At 52.8% G+C, this 20,353-nt stretch overlaps 1 protein-coding gene across 1 annotated transcript in view; it reads right to left on the minus strand.

Moving 5' to 3' along the window:
• Positions 1–1,069: 1,069 nt before the first annotated feature.
• NOS3 (nitric oxide synthase 3) overlaps positions 1,070–20,353 on the minus strand; it is a 35,875-nt gene continuing 16,591 nt past the window's right edge. The window contains exons 13-26 of the mRNA XM_039369846.1: positions 19,319–19,423; positions 18,701–18,768; positions 17,688–17,804; positions 16,539–16,713; positions 14,553–14,682; positions 12,585–12,663; positions 10,306–10,493; positions 9,037–9,206; positions 7,405–7,615; positions 4,724–4,811; positions 3,061–3,182; positions 1,730–1,878; positions 1,362–1,556; positions 1,070–1,252 (exon numbers count right to left, since the gene is read on the minus strand). Coding sequence (XP_039225780.1) covers positions 1,127–1,252; positions 1,362–1,556; positions 1,730–1,878; positions 3,061–3,182; positions 4,724–4,811; positions 7,405–7,615; positions 9,037–9,206; positions 10,306–10,493; positions 12,585–12,663; positions 14,553–14,682; positions 16,539–16,713; positions 17,688–17,804; positions 18,701–18,768; positions 19,319–19,423 — 1,923 coding nt within the window. The 3' untranslated portion in view covers positions 1,070–1,126. The remainder of the gene's footprint in view (positions 1,253–1,361; positions 1,557–1,729; positions 1,879–3,060; positions 3,183–4,723; positions 4,812–7,404; positions 7,616–9,036; positions 9,207–10,305; positions 10,494–12,584; positions 12,664–14,552; positions 14,683–16,538; positions 16,714–17,687; positions 17,805–18,700; positions 18,769–19,318; positions 19,424–20,353) is intronic.

Below are 20,353 nucleotides of genomic sequence, written 5' to 3' on the forward strand. Positions count from 1 at the left end.
CGGGGTCGCGTGACCCCCGGGACGCCACAGCCATCTTTAACTACGAGTCAGTCGCCAAGCGTCTGAATTTTGATCCCGCGAGAATGGGATGCTGCAACGGTCGCGTCAAAAACGGTCACCAGTCACTTTTTTGCGGCCGTTGTACTGACTTTGAACGGTCACTAAGTGAACGGTTGTGAGTCGGCGACTCCCGGTTCTCCTCCGCTTACGATGGTAAGAGACCCTGCGCGTTGCGCTCTTAAAGCCGAGATGGTCGCCAAACAGCACCACGCGCCGGATGTTATGCTCTGTTTTGTGGCCATCAGTAAATGAGTCAGTTCGCTATGGGGCAGTCTGTCCCCCCCTAAAAACCACGGAAGTTGGAGCCACCATTTGGCAAAACCCTACAATGCAACCGAGAGACCGTGGGACGCTGCCGATAGCCATAAAGGCAGTCATGTAACCCCGGCAGTTCAGAACTGCCGCCGAAGGAAATCTGAGTTTTAAATTTGAACAGTCGCTAAACCAGTGGTTCTCAACCTTTTTAACGCCGCGAACCCCAACCGGTCGTAAGTCGAGGACTACTCAACTGGTGCAGCACCATTTGCAGACTGGGACTTTTGCAAGAGAGTCTATTCCAGTGGTTCTCAACCTGTGGGTAGGGACCCCATTTGGGGTCGAACGACCATTTCACAGGGGTTGAGTAGTCCTCGACTTACGACCGTTTGGAGGTCGCGGCATTAAAAAGGTTGAGAACCACTGGTCTCTTCTATTGGTTTCCAAAAGCCAATAGAATAAAAGGGAGGAGCACAGCTAAGGAAAAAGGGGGGGGAAATGGCGGACTGCATTGTTTGGCGACCCCCGTGAAATGGTCGTTCAACCCACAGGTTGAGAACCACTGCGCTAAACGATGCGGTCGTAAGCGGTGGGTGAAGTGGTGGCGACCCTTCCGGGGTGCCAAGGCTCCCCGTGGCTAAGGGGCGCCCCACGTGGGTAACGAAGTGACTGCCAACCTCTTCCCGGGGAAGCAGACCCCAACCGCCCATCCCACCCACCCCAGAAAGAACGGCTGCGAAGGCGGGGGGGCAGAAAAGGGCTTTAATGGGGGGTCCCCAAAAGAGGGGGGGGTCTTGAAGGCACTTGGGCCTCAGATCTCCGCCACGAGGCAGCTTTTCCGCCCGTACTTGGAGAAGGAGAGACTTCGGATGCGCGACGCCACTTCCTGTGTGCGGAAGGTCAGGCCGAAGATGTCCTCGTGGTAGCGGTTTTGGTCCTGCGGGAACCGAAGGACAAGAGACGCGGGTTGGGCCCTGAGAAAACAGGGACGCCCCCCCCCAAAAGAAGCCGAGGATGACCCACCGCCCCTCCCCGACCCGGCGTACCCGGAGTTCGCTGATGGCGTCGCCTGCCTCCACCAACGACATCCTCCCTTCCTGCGCCAAGATCTGCTGGATGGTCTGCAGGACCCCCGTGGCCATCGTGACGTCGCCGCAGACGTAGACGTGGCCCTCGAGCTGGCTCAGCACCTCGAAGACGTGGTCCGCCAGGTGCAGCCGCAACAGGTCCTGCACGTAGGTCTGGGACGCAACGGACAAGCAAGTGGGCGACGTGCCCACCGAGTCGCCCCGTTGGGGTGTAGACCCTCTCCCTGGCGCTGAAGGACACGTTTTGGGTGCCTTGCGGTGGCGTTCCGGCACCAGCAGAAGCTGCCCTGGGAGTATCTGGCCGAGAGCGGTCCCACTTGGCCTACCTTGGGGTAATCGGGGTCCCGCGAGAAGCCGGTGAGGACGCGACGTAGGGCCCCCGTCTCCTGCGCCTCTCGGATCTCCTCGCTGTAGATGTGGTCGTGGCGGGAACTACGGCAGCCAAACACGAGAGTCATGTCGCCGGGGGCCAGGCCTGGAAAGGACAACTGAGGACTTCAGCGAGGCGCTCGACAAAGGAGACCACGCTTACGAAACGGGTAAACCAGCGAAAGGCGTGGGCATACTAAGATAGCGGTAAGGCGTTCGACAAAGTAGGCCGCAAGCTACTACATTAGTAGGCCAGCAAAAGGCTGTGGCCGTACCGTGCTTAGGTTTCGGTAAGGCATTCAACAAAGTAGACCACAAGGTCCGTTCCAACTCTTGTCAGTCTGTGATTCTGTAAGGGTCTCCTGCTTCAGCAGGGGGTTGGACTAGATGACCTCCGAGGTCCCTTCCAACTCTGTTATCCTATTCTGTAAGGGTCTCCTGCAGGGGAAGGGGGTCAGACTAGATGACCTCCAAGGTCCCTTCCAACTCTGTTATCCCATTATTCTGTAAGGGTCTCCTGCTTCAGCAGGGGGTTGGACTAGATGACCTCCAAGATCCCTTCCAATGGTTATCCCATTATTCTGTAAGGGTCTCCTCCTTCAGCGGGAGTTGGACTAGATGACCTCCGAGGTCCCGTCCAACTCTGTTATCCCATTATTCTGTAAGGGTCTCCTCCTTCAGCGGGGGTTGGACTAGATGACCTCCGATGTCCCTTCCGACTCTTTTTATCCCATTATTCTGTAAGGGTCTCCTGCTTCAGCAGGGGGGTCGGACTAGATGACCTCCAAGATCCCTTCCGAGTCTGTTATCCCATTATTCTGTAAGAGTCTCCTGCTTCAGCAGGGGGTCGGACTAGATGACCTCCAAGGTCCCTTCCAACTCTTATTCTGTAATTCTCTAAGGGTCTCCTGCTGGAGCAGGGGGTCGGACTAGATGACCTCCAAGATCCCTTCCAACTGTTATCCCATTATTGTGTAAGGGTCTCCTGCTTCAGCGGGGGTTGGACTAGATGACCTCTAACCTCCTTTCCAGCCCTGTCATTGTATGATTCTGTAAGAGTCTCCTGCTGGAATAGAGGGTCGGACTAGATGACCTCTGAGGTCCCTTCCCACTTTTGTTATTCTAGGATTCTGTTAAGGGTCTCCTGCTGGAGCGGGGGGTGGTGGTGGTGGTCAGACTAGATGACCTCCGGGCTCCCTTCCGGCTCTATTCTGGACTGATTGATATCCAGCCCCACCCCTCCACCCCCACCCCGGGGCCGGAGCCCCTCCCCTCCCCTTGGACTCACCTTCGGTTTTCATCCGGTGTTGCCGTTGCTGCCAGAAACCCCGGAACGGGGCGATGCCGGTGCCAGGCCCCACCAGGATACAGGGGGCTGTGGGGTCCTCCGGGAGCTGGAAGTTTGGGGTGCTGTTAGGGCCAAGAAAAGCCAATTAATTTTGGGGGGACGGGGGGGGGAGATTCCCGGAGCTTATCATGGAGGTTTTGGCTAGGCTGGCGCCCCCCTGTTGGTGCCGTCTCTGCTTCCGTGCAGCAAAGACCGGCGTGGACCCCCCAAAGGTCAGCGGGTCTCCCCGGAAAGAGCCCCCCTCTTTTCTCCCCCCATTGCAGAAAGAGGTGGCATTTCCCCCCCTCAGGCTAAGGGGGGGGGTTGGGGCTGGCCAAGGACAACCAAACGTTCCCCAATTATTATTATTTTTTTGCAGTCTGCTTCCCTTTACGGTTTGGAGGGGGGTCTCCAAATTCTCCTCTTTAAAGGATGGTTGGGGGGGGTGTCAAAGAAACTTTGCTTGACCTCTTGGGCAGCAAAGGGACCACATAGCCCTTAAGGCACCGCCGGGCCAGGCGTCCCTTGACAAGATCCTAGACACAATCCGAAAAAGAGCCAGTGGCAAGATGGGGGGGGGTGAAGGCTGTTCCCCCCCCCCTTACAGGCAAGACAGATCAGTGCCCTATGGGAATCCCCAATCGGACATCTGGGATTGCAACCAGCAAGGGAGGGTTGTAAGTCTGTTATTCTATGACTGTAAGGATCTCCTGCTCGAGCAGGGGGCTGGACTAGATGACCTCCCGGGGTGCCTTCCAATTCTGTAAGGGTCTCCTGCTGCGGCAGGGGGCTGGACTAGATGACCTCTGAGGTACCTTCCAGCTCTTTCAAGCTATGATTCTCTAAATGTCTCCTACTCGAGCAGGGGGTTGGACTAGATGACCTCCCGGGGTCCCTTCCAATTCTGTAATTCTGCAAGGGTCTCCTGCTTCGGCAGGGGGTTGGACTAGATGACCTCCAGGGTACCTTCCAACTCTTTCAATCTATGATTCTCTAAAGGTCTCCTACTCGAGCAGGGGGCTGGACTAGATGACCTCGGAGATCCCTTCCAAGTCTGTGATCCTCTAATTCTGTAAAGATGTCCTGCTGGAGCAGGGGGTTGAACTACATGACCTCTCGGGGTCCCTTCCAGCCCTGTCATTCTATGATTCTGTAAGGGTCTCCTGCTTGAGCTGGGTGGTTGGACTAGATGACCTCTGAGGTCCCTTCCATCTCTGTCATTCTATGATTCTGTAAAGGTCTCCTGCTCGAGCTGGGCGGTTGAACTAGATGACCTCTGAGGATCTCCCAACTCTGTCATGCAATGATTCTATAAAGGTCTCCTGCTCTATCCCTAACCCTAACCTTTACAGAATCACAGTGTTGTAAGGGACCTTAGAGATGATCTAGTCCAACTCCTAGTCCAGTTTTAAGTCAAAACTAACTTAACAAATTTCTTACTTAGCAACGGATTTGTTGGGCCCAATTGCGGTCGTAAGTTGAGGACTACCTGTGTCTCGGAGAGGGGAGCAACTGCTTCAAAAACAGAGCCCCCCCCCAATTTTAGTGGAATCCCCCTCGAAAGATGTGCTCGAGAGAGAAAAGCAGGCCCCAGGACTCCGATACCCATCTGGAAGTTCCTTACCTTCGAACGAAAGCCGGCACCATCTCGCCCGGAGAGAGCTGGGACAGCCACGTGGAGCAGACGCCGTAGTGCATGGGGCCCTTCCCATCTAGGGGACAAAATGGAAACACCACCGTGAGCCCCACGGAGTTGCCTTCTACCCGCCAGCTCTCGCCGCAGCCAACTGAGCGCGGGAAAATTTAACCAATTTAATTTCTTAAAACAAATAAAAGATTATTTTAATGGTCATCGTTCACAATTCGTTTGGTCCCTCCTTTTGCATCCTTTCTTAAATGAGGTTGTGCCATCATTTTTTTTTTTTTTTTGATGTTAGCGTTAAATGTTCTCCCACAGCAAGTTATCTCAAAGGGAGTTGTCCGTAGTGAGTTGTCTTTCAGCCAATTCACCGCAGCGCATTCTCCCACAGCGCGTTCGCCCACAGCAAGTTTTCCACAGCAAGTTGTCCTGTAGTGAGTCATCCACAGTGACTTCTCCCGCAGCAAGTTGTCCCTCAGTGACTTCTCCCTCAGCGAGTTGTCCCTCAGTGACTTCTCCCTCAGCGAGTTGTCCCTCAGTGAGTTATCGCTCAGCGAGTTCTCCCATAGCGAGTTGTCCCACAGCGAGTTCTCCCTCAGTTGTCCCTCAGTGAGTTGTCCCTCAGCGAGTTCTCCCTCAGCGAGTTATCCCTCAGCCAATTCTCCCTCAGCGAGTTCTTCCTCAGTGAGTTCTCCCGTATTGAGTTCTCCCTCAGTGAGTTCCTCCTCAGTGAGTTATCCCACAGTGAGTTCTCCCGTAGCAAGTTGTCCCACAGCACGTTCTCCCACAGCACATTCACCCATAGCAAGTTTTCCACAGCAAGTTGTCCTGTAGTGAGTCATCCACAGTGACTTCTCCCGCAGCAAGTTGTCCCTCAGTGACTTCTCCCTCAGCGAGTTGTCCCTCAGTGACTTCTCCCTCAGCGAGTTGTCCCACAGTGAGTTATCGCTCAGCGAGTTCTCCCATAGCGAGTTGTCCCACAGCGAGTTCTCCCTCAGTTGTCCCTCAGTGAGTTGTCCCTCAGCGAGTTCTCCCTCAGCGAGTTATCCCTCAGCCAATTCTCCCTCAGCGAGTTCTTCCTCAGTGAGTTATCCCACAGTGAGTTATCCCACAGTGAGTTCTCCCGTAGCAAGTTGTCCCACAGCACGTTCTCCCACAGCACATTCACCCATAGCACATTCACCCATAGCAAGTTTTCCACAGCAAGTTGTCCTGTAGTGAGTCATCCACAGTGACTTCTCCCGAAGCAAGTTGTCCCTCAGTGACTTCTCCCTCAGCGAGTTGTCCCTCAGTGACTTCTCCCTCAGCGAGTTGTCCCTCAGTGAGTTATCGCTCAGCGAGTTCTCCCATAGCGAGTTGTCCCACAGCGAGTTCTCCCTCAGTTGTCCCTCTGAGTTGTCCCTCAGCGAGTTCTCCCTCAGCGAGTTATCCCTCAGCCAATTCTCCCTCAGCGAGTTCTTCCTCAGTGAGTTCTCCCGTATTGAGTTCTCCCTCAGCGAGTTCCTCCTCAGTGAGTTATCCCACAGTAAGTTCTCCCGTAGCAAGTTGTCCCACAGCACGTTCTCCCACAGCACATTCACCCATAGCAAGTTTCCACAGCAAGTTGTCCTGTAGTGAGTCGTCCACAGTGACTTCTCCCGCAGCAAGTTGTCCCTCAGCGACTTCTCCCTCAGCGAGTTGTCCCTCAGTGAGTTATCGCTCAGCAAGTTCTCCCATAGCGAGTTGTCCCACAGCGAGTTCTCCCTCAGTTGTCCCTCAGTGAGTTGTCCCTCAGCGAGTTCTCCCTCAGCAAGTTCCTCCTCAGTATGTTGTCCCTCAGCGAGTTCTCCCTCAGCGAGTTATCCCTCAGCAAGTTCCTCCTCAGTGAGTTATCCCGTAGCAAGTTGTCCCACAGCGCATTCTCCAAGAGCGCATTCGCCCATAGCACGTTTTCCACAACAAGTTGTCCTGTAGTGAGTCGTCCACAGTGACTTCTCCCGCAGCAAGTTGTCCCTCAGCGACTTCTCCCTCGGTAAGTTGTCCCTCAGTGAGTTTTCGCTCAGCGAGTTCTCCCATAGCGAGTTGTCCCACAGCGAGTTCTCCCTCAGTTGTCCCTCAGTGAGTTGTCCCTCAGCATGTTGTCCCTCAGCGAGCTCTCCCTCAGCGAGTTGTCCCACAGCGAGTTCTCCCTCAGTGAGTTGTTCCTCAGTGAGTTAACGCTCAGCGAGTTCTCCCATAGCGAGTTGTCCCACAGCGAGTTCTCCCTCATCGAGTTCTCCCTCAGCCGGTTCTCCCTCAGCGAGTTCCTCCTTAGTGAGTTCTCCCGTAGTGAGTTCTCCCTCAGCGAGTTCTCCCTCAGCGAGCTCTCCCTCAGTGAGTTATCTCTCAGCGGGTTCTCCTGTAGCAAGTTATCTCACAGCGAGTTCTCCCTCAGTGACTTATCCCTCAGCGAGTTATTCTGCAGCAAGTTATCCCACAGCAAATTATCCCACGGCGAGTTATCCCTCAGCCAGTTATCCCGCAGTGAGTAGTCCCACAGCGAGTTACCCATGGCAAGTTGCCCATGGCTAGATGGCCGTGGTGAGTTACTCGTGGCGAGTTGACCACGGTGAATTATAGCCCCACACAGCCTGGAGACACTGGCTGGCCTCTCTCCAAGGCACCCGGATCTCTTCCTGTCCACTCACCCTGACTGCGATAGTTGAGCACGGCTACGGTGAGGTGCAGCTCCCCCGGATGCGTGTCGGGCGCGGAGCTAACGGAGTACTGGCGGGCCTGTAGTAAGGGCAGCTGGGTGAGCAGCAGTGAAGTAGGCAGCGCCACCGAGGGGAACTCCTCCAACAGTTCGATCACCGTCGGGCACCGGAACCACTTCCACTCTTCGTAGAGCAGGGAGTCCTGGGGGCACAAGGACGGGCGCTCAGCATGGGGGCATAGTAGTACAAACAGGAAAAATGAAGGTCAGCTGACCCTGGGGTGGGCACTGGGGGGCTTTTGTAAGGGGTGTCCTTAAAAGGGAGCGTCGAGGGGGTTGGGATTCATTCACACAAAATACAGATACTCCTCGACATACGACAGTTCATTGCATGATCATTTGAGGTCGGACTAGATGACCTTCAAGATCCCTTCCAGCTCTGTCCTATGAAATTCTGGAAGGGTCTCCTGCTCGAGCAGGGGTTGGACTAGATGACCTCCAAGGTCCCTTCCCACTCTGTGATTTTGTGAAGGTCTCCTGCTTGTGCAGGAGTTGGACTAGATGACCTCCAAGGTCCCTTTCCACTCTGTGATTCTATGATTCTCTAAGGTTCTCCTGCTCGAGCAGAAGTTTAAACTGGATGACCTCTGAGGTCCCTTCCAATTCTGTTATGCAATCATTCTCAAGCAGAAAGTTCGACTAGATGACCTCCAAGGTCCCTTCCAACTCTGTTATTTTATAAGCATCTCCTGATGGAGCAGGAGGCTGGACTAGATGACTTCTAAGGTCCCTTCCAACTCTGTCATTCTGTAAGGATCGCCCGCCTGAGCAGGGGGGTAGACTAGATGACCTCTAGGATCCCTTCCCACTCTGTGGGAAGGTCCCCTCCAACTCTATGATTTTGTAATTCTGTAAGGATCTCCTGCTTGAGCAGAGGGTTAGACTAGATGACCTCCGAGATCTCTTCTATGATTCTCCAAGGCTCTCTTGCGTGAGTACTCCCACTCTGTCATTCTGTAAGGGTCTCCCGCCTTAGCAGGGGGGCTGGACTGGATGACCTCTAGGATCCCTTCTCACTCTGCCATTTGGTAAGGGTCTCCCGCCTGAGCAGGGGGTTGGACTGGATGACCTCTAAGATCCCTTCCCACTCTTGTCATTCGGTAAGGGTCTCCCGCCTGAGCACGGGGGCTGGACTAGATGACCTCTAGGATCCCTTCCCACTCTGCCATTCTGTAAGGATCGCCCGCCTGAGCAGGGGGCTGGACCGGATGACCTCTAGGATCCCTTCCCACTCTTATCATTCAGTAAGGATCGCTCGCCTGAGCACGGGGGTTGGACTGGATGACCTCTAGGATCCCTTCCCACTCTTGTCATTCGGTAAGGATCGCTCGCCTGAGCACGGGGGCTGGACTAGATGACCTCTAGGATCCCTTCCCACTCTGTCATTCGGTAAGGGTCTCCCGCCTGAGCAGGGGGGCTGGACCGGATGACCTCCCGGGTCCCCTCCACCTCTTTTCTTCTGCAAGGCTCTCCAGCTCGAGCAGGGGGTCCGACTAGATGACCTCTGGGTTCCCTTCCCGCTCACCGATCCTCGATTCGGACGCCCCCCCCCCCCCGCTCTTACCTGGCTGAGCCGCTGCAGCTTCTCCCGCTCCGTCCGGTCCTCGGCCAGGCCGGCCAACAGCTGGAGCATCTGGGGGCTGGGCGCCGTGGTGATATCCAGGAAGTAGGTCAGCGCCTGGCGCAGGGTGCAGGGGGGCAGCCGGGGGCTGGGCACCCACATCCGCTTCACCCCTGCGACAGACGGAACGGGCAAGAGCGTCAACGCCTCCTGCCCCAAACCGGTCCAGGCCCTCCTCGACTTAAACGACGGTTTCGTTTAGTGACCGTTCGGACTTACGACCCCAGTGGGGGGAAAAAAGTGACCGATCCAGGCCGTTCTTCACGCTGAACGACCATCGCGACGTCCCCAGGGTCAGGAGCCAGGCCTCCTCTGGGCCTTTGCCCACCTCCCGAAACGGCGTCGTTGGCAGCGGGTTGGACTAGATGACCTCCGAGGTCCCTTCCAACTCTGACATTCTATGATTCTCCAACGCTCTGTGGCGTGAGTACAGAGTTGGACTAGATGACCTCCAGGGTCCCTTCCCACTCTGTCATTCTGTAAGGATCGCCCGCCTGAGCCGGAGGGCTGGACTAGATGACCTCTAGGATCCCTTCCCACTCTTGTCATTCGGTAAGGGTCTCCTGCCTGAGCAGGGGGCTGGACCAGATGACCTCTAGGATCCCTTCCCACTCTGTCATTCTGTAAGGATCGCCCGCCTGAGCAGGGGGCTGGACTAGATGACCTCTAGGATCCCTTCCCACTCTGTCATTCTATAAGGGTCTCCCTCCTGAACAGGGGGCTGGACTAGATGACCTCTAGGATCCCTTCCCACTCTGTCATTCTATAAGGGTCTCCCGCCTGAGCAGGGGGCTGGACTAGATGACCTCTAGGATCCCTTCCCACTCTGTCATTCTGTAAAGGTCACATCCGCTTCACCCCTGCGAGAGACGGAACGGGCGAGAGCGTCAACGCCTCCTGCCCCTAACCGGTCCAGGCCCTCCTCGACTTAAACGACGGTTTCGTTTAGTGACCGTTTGGACTTACGACCCCAGTGGGGGGGGGAAAAGTGACCGATCCAGGCCATTCTTCACGCTGAACGACCGGCGCAACGTCCCCAGGGTCATCAGGGCCACGTGGGAGCCAGGCCACCTCCCGAAACGGCGGCGGCGGCAGCGGGTTGGACTAGATGACCTCCGAGGTCCCATCCAACTTTATTATTGTTGTTGCTATTTTGGGGGGAGGGCGGGGGGCTCGGCTCTCCCCCACCCCTCCACCCTCCCCGGCTCTCACCCTCGGTGCCTGCCTCCAGGGTCTCCACGGCGACGGGCTCCTCGGCCGGCGGGGGGTCCTGGACCAGGCGCATCAGCGCCTCCACCAGCGGCGCCCGGTTGGCCGGGAAGATGCTGACGTGGTCACCCGGCTGGTAGCGCAGCTCCGCTTGGTCTCCCGTCTGCAGGCGCACCAGGAGGGTGGAGCGGCTGGGGGCGGAGCATGGTGGGGAAGACCGTCAGTGACAGTGGAGCCCCCCCCAGGACCCCCGCAGAGGCTGTGGAGGACCCCCCTCCCCACATTCCCATCTGAATCCATGGCCTCGGCTCCCTGGCATGGGGCCTCCGGGAGAAATGGCGTCGGGTGGTTAGGGTGGGACTAGATGACCCGCGAGGTCCCTTCCAGCTCTGTTGTTCTGTTCTATTCTATTCTATTCTATTCTACTCTATTCTATTCTATTAACTCTTTTTATTCTATTATTCTATTAGTATTATTCTATTCTATTCTATTCATTATTTTTATTTTATTATTCTATTAGTATTAGTATTATTCTATTCTATTATTTTTATTCTATTCTATTATTCTATTCTCCTCTATTCCATTCTATACTATTCTTATTATTAATTATGAATCTTAATCATGAATTACTTTTATCCTATTATTATTATTATTATATTCTATTATTCTCTTATTCTGCTTTATTATTATTCTATTCTATTAATTATTTTCATTCTAATATTCTATTAGTATTATGCTAGCCTATTATATTTTTACTCTATTCTATTCTATTATTATTATTATATTGTATTCTATATTCTATTCTATTATTCTCTTCTCTTATTCTGCTTTATTATTCTATTCTATTCTATTAATTATTTTTATTCTATTATTCTATTAGTATTATTCTATTCTATTCTATTATTTTTATTTTATTATTCTATTAGTATTAGTATTATTCTGTTCTATTATTATTTTATTCTATTCTATTATTCTATTCTACTCTATTCCATTCTATACTATTCTTGTTATTAATTATGAATCTTAATCATGAATTACTTTTATCCTATTATTATTATTATTATTGTTCTATTCTATTCTATTCTATTCTATTCTATTCTGTTCTATTCTATTCTATTCTATTCTATTCTTCTCTTATTCTGCTTTATTATTATTCTATTCTATTAATTATTTTCATTCTATTATTCTATTAGTATTACGCTAGTCTATTAATATTTTTATTGTATTCTATACTATTCTTATTATTAATTATTAATCATGAATTACTTTTATCCTAGTATTATTATTATTATTATTATTATTATTGTTGTATTCTATAATCTATTCTATTATTCTCTTCTCTTATTCTGCTATATTATTCTATTCTATGCTATTCTATTAATTATTTTTATTCTATTATTCTATTAGTGGTACGCTATTCTATTATTATTTTTACTCTATTCTATTCTATTCTTCTCTATTCTATTCTATACTATTCTTATTCTTAATTCTTAATCATTAATTACTTTTATCCTATTATTATTATTATTATTCTATTCTTTATTATTTTTATTTTTATTCTATTCTATTATTCTATTCTGTTCTATTCTATTCTATTATTTATTATTAATTATTTTATTCTATTCTTATTCCATTCTATTCTTATTATTTTTATTCTATTCTATTATTCTATTCTATTCTCATTATGGATTATTAATCATTAATTATTTTTATCCTATTATCATCCTATTATTATTATTCTATTCTCTTTCTATATTATTATTCTATTATTATTGTTATTCTAGTCTTATTTTTTATTCATTATTATTATTCTATTCTTGTTTTTAATTCTACTCTACTGTTATTATTCTATTATTCATTATTCATTATACATTACTCATCTGTTCTATTCCATATTCCATTCTATTATATTCTATTCTATTCCTAGCGACCGACGCATACATACGACGGTCACGGCGTCCCCGAGGGTGTGTGTGTGTGTTCCCCCCCCCCGATTCCCTTGTGCGACCTTCCCACGGCAGGGAACCTGCTGAACGACCGTAGGGAGGAAGGCCGTCGTAGGGAGGGTGAAACGCGCGGCAGAAAAGTCTCGTTTACCGACGTCGTTTTTCCTCGTACGTCGAGGACTCCGTGTCCTTGCGGAGTTGAAGCTCGGCCAGGCGGGGAGCGGAAGGGAGGGGATGGGGGGGGCGCATGGCGTTCAGGAGGGACCCTCCCCACCCCACAGGAGGGGGGGCTCCTCCTCCTCCTCCCCCTCCCCCCCCTCCTCGGAGGACCCTCACCCGGAATCGGAGCTCTGCAGATTCTTGACCGAATGGACGTAACACGGGAACACCTTCCGTTTGTGCATCTTCGTCAGATCTGGGGGAGACGTAGAGGGGGAGAAAAAAGATGGTGGCTCAGCTGGGCAAGTCTGGGGGGGTTACGCATTCTGCCCCCCCCAGGGGTCCCCCCACATTTCAGCCTCAAAAAGGGGAGCCCCATTTGCGGCGTAGTTGAGGAGGGCGGCACACGCGTGACCCCTGCCGAGAGAGGATGCTGCTTGGCGTCGCCGTTCAGGAGCTGTCAGGGGTGGGAGGCCCTTCACAAACACACAAACACACCTACACACACACACACACGCACGCACAACGGCCTGTTTCCATTCGCGGAAGAGTTGGGGTGCTTTGCAACATCTGGACGCTTCAAAGTCAAAGGTCCTCAACTTTTCCCGCGCTGCAGACTGGTGGCGGCAGACGCGGGGGGCGAGAGCGGAGGGTTTCGTGTGTGTGTGCCACTGGCACAAACACAACTCCACGGGCTGGCACGTGTGGACCGGTGGCGGTGGCACGTGCCACTTGCATGAATACACCTCCACACACTCGTAGGTGTGGACCAGGAACTGTGGAGAGGGGGGGCGGAGAGGGGAGGGTTTTGTGTGTGCGCCACTTGCACAAACACATCTCCACACACTTGTACATGCGGACCGGGAACAGCAGAGAGAGAGGAGTGCAGATGGTTTTGTGTGCGCGTGCCACTTGCACAAGTTCCGTTCCGCGTGTTTGCCTGTGCGGACCAGCACCGGCGGGGGAGAGGGGACGGTTTTGTGTGTGTGTGTGTGTGTCATTTGCGCAAATACGACACCGTGCCCTCACATGGGCGGACCGGCAGCGGTGGAGTGGGCAGGGGAGAGGGGAGGGTTTTGTGTGTGCGCCATTTGCACAAATACATCACACACTCGTATGTGTGGACCAGGAATGGCGGAGGGGGGAGGAAAGGGGACGGTTTTGTGTGAGCGCCACTTGCACAAATAAATCACACACTCAAATGTGTGGGCCAGGAACAACGGAGCGGGGTGGAAAGGGGACAGTTTTGTGTGTGTGCCACGTGCAGAAATACATCACACACTCGTATGTGTGGACCAGGAATGGCGGAGGGGGGAGGAAGGGGACGGTTTTGTGTGTGCGCCACTTGCACAAATACATCACACACTCGTATGTGTGGACCAGGAATGGCAGAGAGGGGGAGGAAAGGGGAGGGTTTTGTGTGTGCGCCACTTGCACAAATACATCACACACTCGTATGTGTGGACCAGGAACGGCGGAGAGGGGGGAGGAAAGGGGACAGTTTTGTGTGTGCGCCACTTGCACAAATACATCACACACTCGTTATGTGTGGATCAGGAATGGAGGAGTGGGGAGGAAAGGGGACGGTTTTCTGTATGCGCCACTTGCACAAATACGTCACACACTCGTATGTGTGGACCAGGAACGGTGGAGGGGGGAGGAAATGGGACAGTTTTGTGTGCGCACCACTTGCACAAATACATCACACACTCGCACATGTGGACCAGGAACGGCAGAGAGGGGGAGGAAAGGGGAGGGTTTTGTGTGTGTGCCACTGGCACAAATACATCACACACTCGGATGTGTGGACCAGCAACGGCAGAGAAGGGAGGCGTGGAGATCGTTTTTGTGCGTCCGCCAGTTGCACAAAGACACCTCCACACCCTTGCGGGTGTGGACCGGAAGCAGTAGAGTGGGGGGGGAGAGAGGGAGGGGAGTTGGGCGTGTGCCACTCGCACAACCACAACTCCGCGCACTGCTGCGTGCGTCAGACCGTTTTCCGATCGGTCGCGGACCGGTATGTGATTGTGGCCCACGGGTTGCGGACCCTTCAAGGCGTCGGCGGAAAAAAAACCAACCAGCCAATCGGAGGAGCCGAATCGGGTGGGTGAGGGAGGGAAGGAGGGGGATGCCCCGCCCACCTACCTGCCAGGAGGTCAAAGGTGACGCCGGGCTGGGCCAGGACCCGGTGCCGGTTGCGCTTCCAGCTGGAGCGGGCGGAGAACACCTCGGCGGAGACGCTGTCCGACGCGACGCAGAAGGTGTCGCACGCGGCCTGAATGGGGAGGAAAAAAAACAACATGGAGGTCAGGAGGGACCCGCCCCCACTCCGGATGGGATAACGGGCAGTCCTCGACTTACGACGGTTCATTGAGCGTCCGTCCCCGTGGGCCGACGGCCCTGGACCAAGCGACGGGCGGCGAGGGGAGTGGCCAAAGGCGGGCAAAACGCACTTGATCAAGGGGTCTCGCTTACCAGACGGAGGGGAGGGAGATCAGCTAGTCCAGCTCCCCTGCGCGGGAAGGAATCGCTGAGCCGGACGGGACCTCGGAGGTCATCTAGCCCAACCCCCCCCCGCTGGAGCAGAATAATAGACCTGGAAGGGAGCTCGGAGGTCCCCTAGCCCAACCCCCTGCTCAAGAAGGAGACCGTACAGAATCGCAGAGCGGGAAGGGACCTCGGAGGTCATCTAGCCCAACCCCCCGCTGGAGCAGAATAATAGACCTGGAAGGGAGCTCGGAGGTCATCTAGCCCAACCCCCATTTGAGCAGAATAATAGACCTGGAAGGGAGCTCGGAGGTCATCTAGCCCAACCCCCCGCTTGAGTAGAATAATAGACCTGGAAGGGAGCTCGGAGGTCATCTAGCCCAACCCCCTGCTCAAGAAGGTGACTCGTACACAATCACAGAGCTGGAAGGGACCTCGGAGGTCATCTAGCCCAACCCCCATTTGAGCAGAATAATAGACTTGGAAGGGAGCTCGGAGGTCATCTAGCCCAACCCCCCGCTTGAGTAGAATAATAGACCTGGAAGGGAGCTCGGAGGTCATCTAGCCCAACCCCCTGCTCAAGAAGGTGACTCGTACACAATCACAGAGCTGGAAGGGACCTCGGAGGTCATCTAGCCCAACCCCCATTTGAGCAGAATAATAGACTTGGAAGGGAGCTCGGAGGTCATCTAGCCCAACCCCCTGCTCAAAGAAGGACACCTGTACAGAATCACAGAGCGGGACCTCGGGGGTCATCTAGCCCAACCCCCCCCAGCTCGAGCAGGAGACCCTTGTAGAATAACAGACTCACAGAGTTGGAAGGGATCTTGGAGGTCATCTACTCCAACCCCCTTCTCAAGCAGGAGACCCTCACAGACTAAGAGAGTTCAAAGTGGCCTCGGAGGTCATCTAGTCCAACCCCCAGCTCAAGCAGGAGACCTTTACAGAAAAAGAGCGTTTGAAATCACCCTGGAGGTCATCTAGTCCAACCCCAGCTCAAGCAGGAGATCCTCACAGAATAAGAGAGCTCAAAGGGGCCTCGGAGGTCATCTAGTCAAACCCCCTTCTCAAGCAGGAGCCCTTTACAGGAAAAGAGTGTTCGAAATCAACCCGGAGGTCATCTAGTCCAACCCCCTGCTCAAGAAGGAGACCCTTACAGAATCACAGAGTGGGAAGGGAGATCTAGTCCAACCCCGGCCCCCGCTTGAGCCGAAGACCGAGCGTCGGAAAGGTCAGCGAGTGAACCGTTGCAACTCGAGAACGGCCTGCGACTTAACGGCGGTCGCGGCATTCCCGGGCTCACGAAATCTCCCCCTTTTGCGACGGGCGAAGCAAAGAGGGGGGAGGGAGAGCTGTGTCGCTAAGGTCACAATTGCCGCGATCCGCGGCGAGAAAGGCCGTGGAACCGGGGGAGGGGGGCAGGAACTCATTTCGCCCAGGCCTCACTTAGCGACGGAACTCTCGGTCGTTACGTCGAGGACGGCCGGCACGACGTTCCCCGGCTGGCCACCGGGGGGCAGCGGCGTCATTGCAAAGGAGATGGGGAAAACCTTTGGCTGCTTCTGAGCAAGAGGGAAGGGGGGTGGGTGGGCCAGGGTGGGGGGGGGCGCCAGGGGAGGGCCTGATTCTGCCCCCCAGCCCCACCTTGAAGACGCTGGAGGCCCAGGTGCGGAAGGACTCCTCCTGCCCGCACAGCTCGTCGCCTTCGCCCAGCGGCAGGATCCGTTCGCCGCCCAGCTCCTCCAGCCGGGTGTCCACCGCGTGGGCGAAGGCGCAGAAGTGGGGGTACGCCCGGGACCCCAGACCGAAGACGGAGAACCTGGGGGAAGAAGAGGGGGGGGTCTCATGAGCAGCTTCTTCCCCTCCAGGCCTCGGCGGAAGCAGCGACAGGATGTTCTCTTCTATATTCTATTGTATTATTATTCTATTCTATTCTATTCTATTCCATATCCTGTTCCATTTCATATTTTATTCTGTTCTGTTCTGTTCCATATTCTTATTATTCTATTCTATTCTCTTTGATTCTTCTATTCGATATTCTATTCTATATTCTGTTCTCTTCTATATTCTATTCTTTTATTATATTCTATTATTATTCTAATCTATATTCTATTTTATTATTCTATTCTATTCTCTTCAATTCTATATTCTATTCTATCCTATCCTATCCTATCCTATTCCTTAATTCTACTCTACTCTACTTTACTCTACTCTACTCTATTCTATTTTATATTCTATTCTATTCTATTCTATTCTATTCTATTCTATTCTATTCTATTCTATTCTATTCTATTCTATTCTATTCTATTCTATTTTATATTCTATTCTATTCCATTCTATTATATATTCTATTCTATACATTCTATATTCTATTCTATTCTATTCTATTCTATTCTATTCTATTCTATTCTATTCTATTCTCCATTCTATATATTCTATATTCTATTATATTATATTATATTATATACATTCTATATTCTATTCTATTATATTTTATATTCTATTCTATTCTATACTCCATTCTATACATTCTATATTCTATTCTATTCTATTCTATATTGTATTCTATATTCTCTCTTCTATATTCTATCCTATCCTATCCTATCCTATCCTAATTCTACTCTACTCTACTCTGTTCTATTCTATTCTATTCTATTCTATTCTATTCTATTCTATTCTATTCTATTCTATTCTATTCTATTCTACAATGTTATTTCTATTCTATTAATTCTATATTCTATTCTACAATGCTATTTCTATTCTATGAATTCTCCATTCTGCCCCATTGCCTACCTGAGGGTGCCCAGGGCGCCCGCACTGTCCGTGTTGCTGGACTCTCTGCGCTTCTTCTTCCAGAAGGCCACCGAAGGGTCGGACTGAGAGATGCTGTTGAAGCGCATCTTGTAGCTCCTGAGGGAGGGAGGGAGGGATGGAGGGAGGGAGAGAGGGAAAGAGAGAGAGGAAGGGATGAAGAGGGAGGGAGGGAGAGAGGAAGGAAGGAAGGAAGGAAGGAAGGAAGGAAGGAAGGAAGGAAGGAAGGAAGGAAGGAAGGAAGGAAAAGTTTAATGCCATAAATATTGGCAGACGTAAGCCACGGGGACCCCAGTTCTTTGGGGGGTCCTCCATAACATTCTAGAAGTGGGAAGGGTCCTGAGTGCAAACAGTTTCATCAACGGGGCTGGGGCACAGCTTTAGATGCTTGGCGACCAGACGATTGCCAACATCTGGAGTAGCTTTCCAAAGACCCTTTGCCCTCGAGGTAAGTAAGGGGTAAGGCTCCACCTGAGGGGCAGCCCCAGATGTTTGAGAAAGCAAATTATGGGAACGGAGGCCTTCTAAGCCCCCTCCCTCGTCTCGTATCTCCCAAGGATGCTGGGCTTCCAATCCCCATAGACCCGGACGGGGGTCCACCACCTCTGGGGGAGGGGGCTCCGAGGCAACTGATCTTCCACAACGTGGGATGGGCTCTTCACGGGGTTCCCGGTCCAATCCCGCGCGGGCTGACTCCCGAGAACCCCCCACCGGCCAGGTTCCAGAAGATTCCGTCAAGCCCTCAAAAGTCCTGGACCTGTCATTCTCTCCCCTTGCCGCGTCCCCCGTAAGGTGTCTTCATTGGGACTTCCCGCCAGGCAGAGTGGTTCAAAAGGCTAACGCCATCCACAGCCCAGCTCTGAGGACCTTCCAGGTCCTCTAGAGGCCCAAGCTGAAGGACCTTCACTCAAGCTTCAGCAGCTGAAGCCACCGCTGATTCGGAGAAGATCTCAAGACTGAACTAGGAGAAGAAGGGGCAGAGACAACTCTCTTACTTCTGAAACTCCGGCTCCACCGCTCCCAGATACGGGCAGGACATCTCCATCAAGGCTTTGGAGAAGCTCTGGAAGGAGAAAGAAGCAACCTAGAACTAAGGAGAAACTTCCGGACAGCGACAACAATTAACAGGTGGAACATCTCCAGAAGTTGTGGTTGCTCCATCGCTGGAGGTTTTGAAGGAGAGACTGGACCACCATGTATCTGGAAGGGTATGGGGTCTCCTGCTTGAGCAGGGGGATCGGACGAGAAGATCTCCACGGTCCCTTCCAAAACCGTCATTCTATAATCCCAGATCAATTAACCGGTGGAACATCTCCAGAAATTGTAGGTGCTCCATCGCTGGAGCTTTTCCCAGAAGAACCCTGTAATAACCCAAAGCCGCCCGATCCGCCTGTCTCAACCCCGCGTGGACTTCAACTCCCAGAATTCCCCAGCCAGCCTCCCGATCCGCATTCCTCAACCTGGGCCACTCGGAAGACGGGTGGACTTCAACTCTCGCGTTGCTGAGGGGGATTCTGGGAGCCAAAAAGTCCGCACGTCGTCAAGTTGCCCAGGTTTGGGCCACGTTTGTCTAGAGGTGGTCCACCGGCTTCATCCCCCATTGATGTTGTTACCTCTCCGTTCTCCGGAGGGTCTCCGTTGCCGAAGGTGCTGGTGACCACCAGAACGAGGGTCTCATGCTCCAAGGACACCACGTCGTATTCATCGAGGCACATCACCTGTTGGGCGAGAGACGGAAACACGACGAGATGGAGATGCCAATGTTCTCCATCCTCACCACCACCACCCCAACTCTTGAGGGTATCTGCTGAAGGTTCGTAAGATGGTTAACGAGCACCGTTCTCCTTCCTTACGTCCTGCAGGACGTCAACAGTGAGATGTTCTCCTGGACTAGACAGAAGGAAGCCTACAGGTCTACTATGACCCAATCTGGAAGAATTGGGACTCCACCCCAGGACCCACACTTCAAACATGGATCAACCTGGAGTGTGTGGAATGGGGAAAGATGACGGTTTTGTGCACAAAACCGGGCGAGAGGGGCTGTGAGGCTCCACGTCAGTGGGGTCACAACTGCCTGTGATAATCGTGGCGACGTTCCTGTGACCTGGCCTGCCGATGCCCACGACACTTGTGGTGACGCTCGCGCAAGCAGGACCATGAACGCCTGCGACACGGCGACACTCACAGGACTGCGTCCAGGAACGCCCTCCAGGCTTGGGATGATCTGAGCGGTTGTGCGTGGGGGGGCCACGAGTCTATGGAACATCAGGGCAGTACTTGCACAACTGGGGCCGCAACGCCCGCGATGCTTGCGGTGGCACGTGGGGTAGTGGGGCGGCAGATACCCGCAATGCTTGGGTGTGGGGGCCGCCAATGCCCCCAACAGTTGTGGTGATGCTCACACGCGTGGGGCCGAAAACACCCACGAAACCCGTGGCGACGTTTGCACAAATGGAGCACAAACGCCCGCCACGCTCGCAGCGACACGAGCGCTCGTGTGGAGGGCCGTCAACGCCCGTGACGCTCATGGCGATGCTTGCACAAGGGGGTCTGTGTATGCACATGCACACATGTGCACCAGCCAGCCACTTATGTGGCCCGGTGGCCAATAGGCTGCGGATCGGTAGTGGGCTGTGGCCCGCAGGTTG

This window comes from Crotalus tigris, unplaced genomic scaffold (genome assembly GCF_016545835.1).
Source record: "Crotalus tigris isolate CLP2741 ecotype Arizona unplaced genomic scaffold, ASM1654583v1 scf7180000021287.315228, whole genome shotgun sequence".
Taxonomy (NCBI): Eukaryota; Metazoa; Chordata; class Lepidosauria; order Squamata; family Viperidae; genus Crotalus; species Crotalus tigris.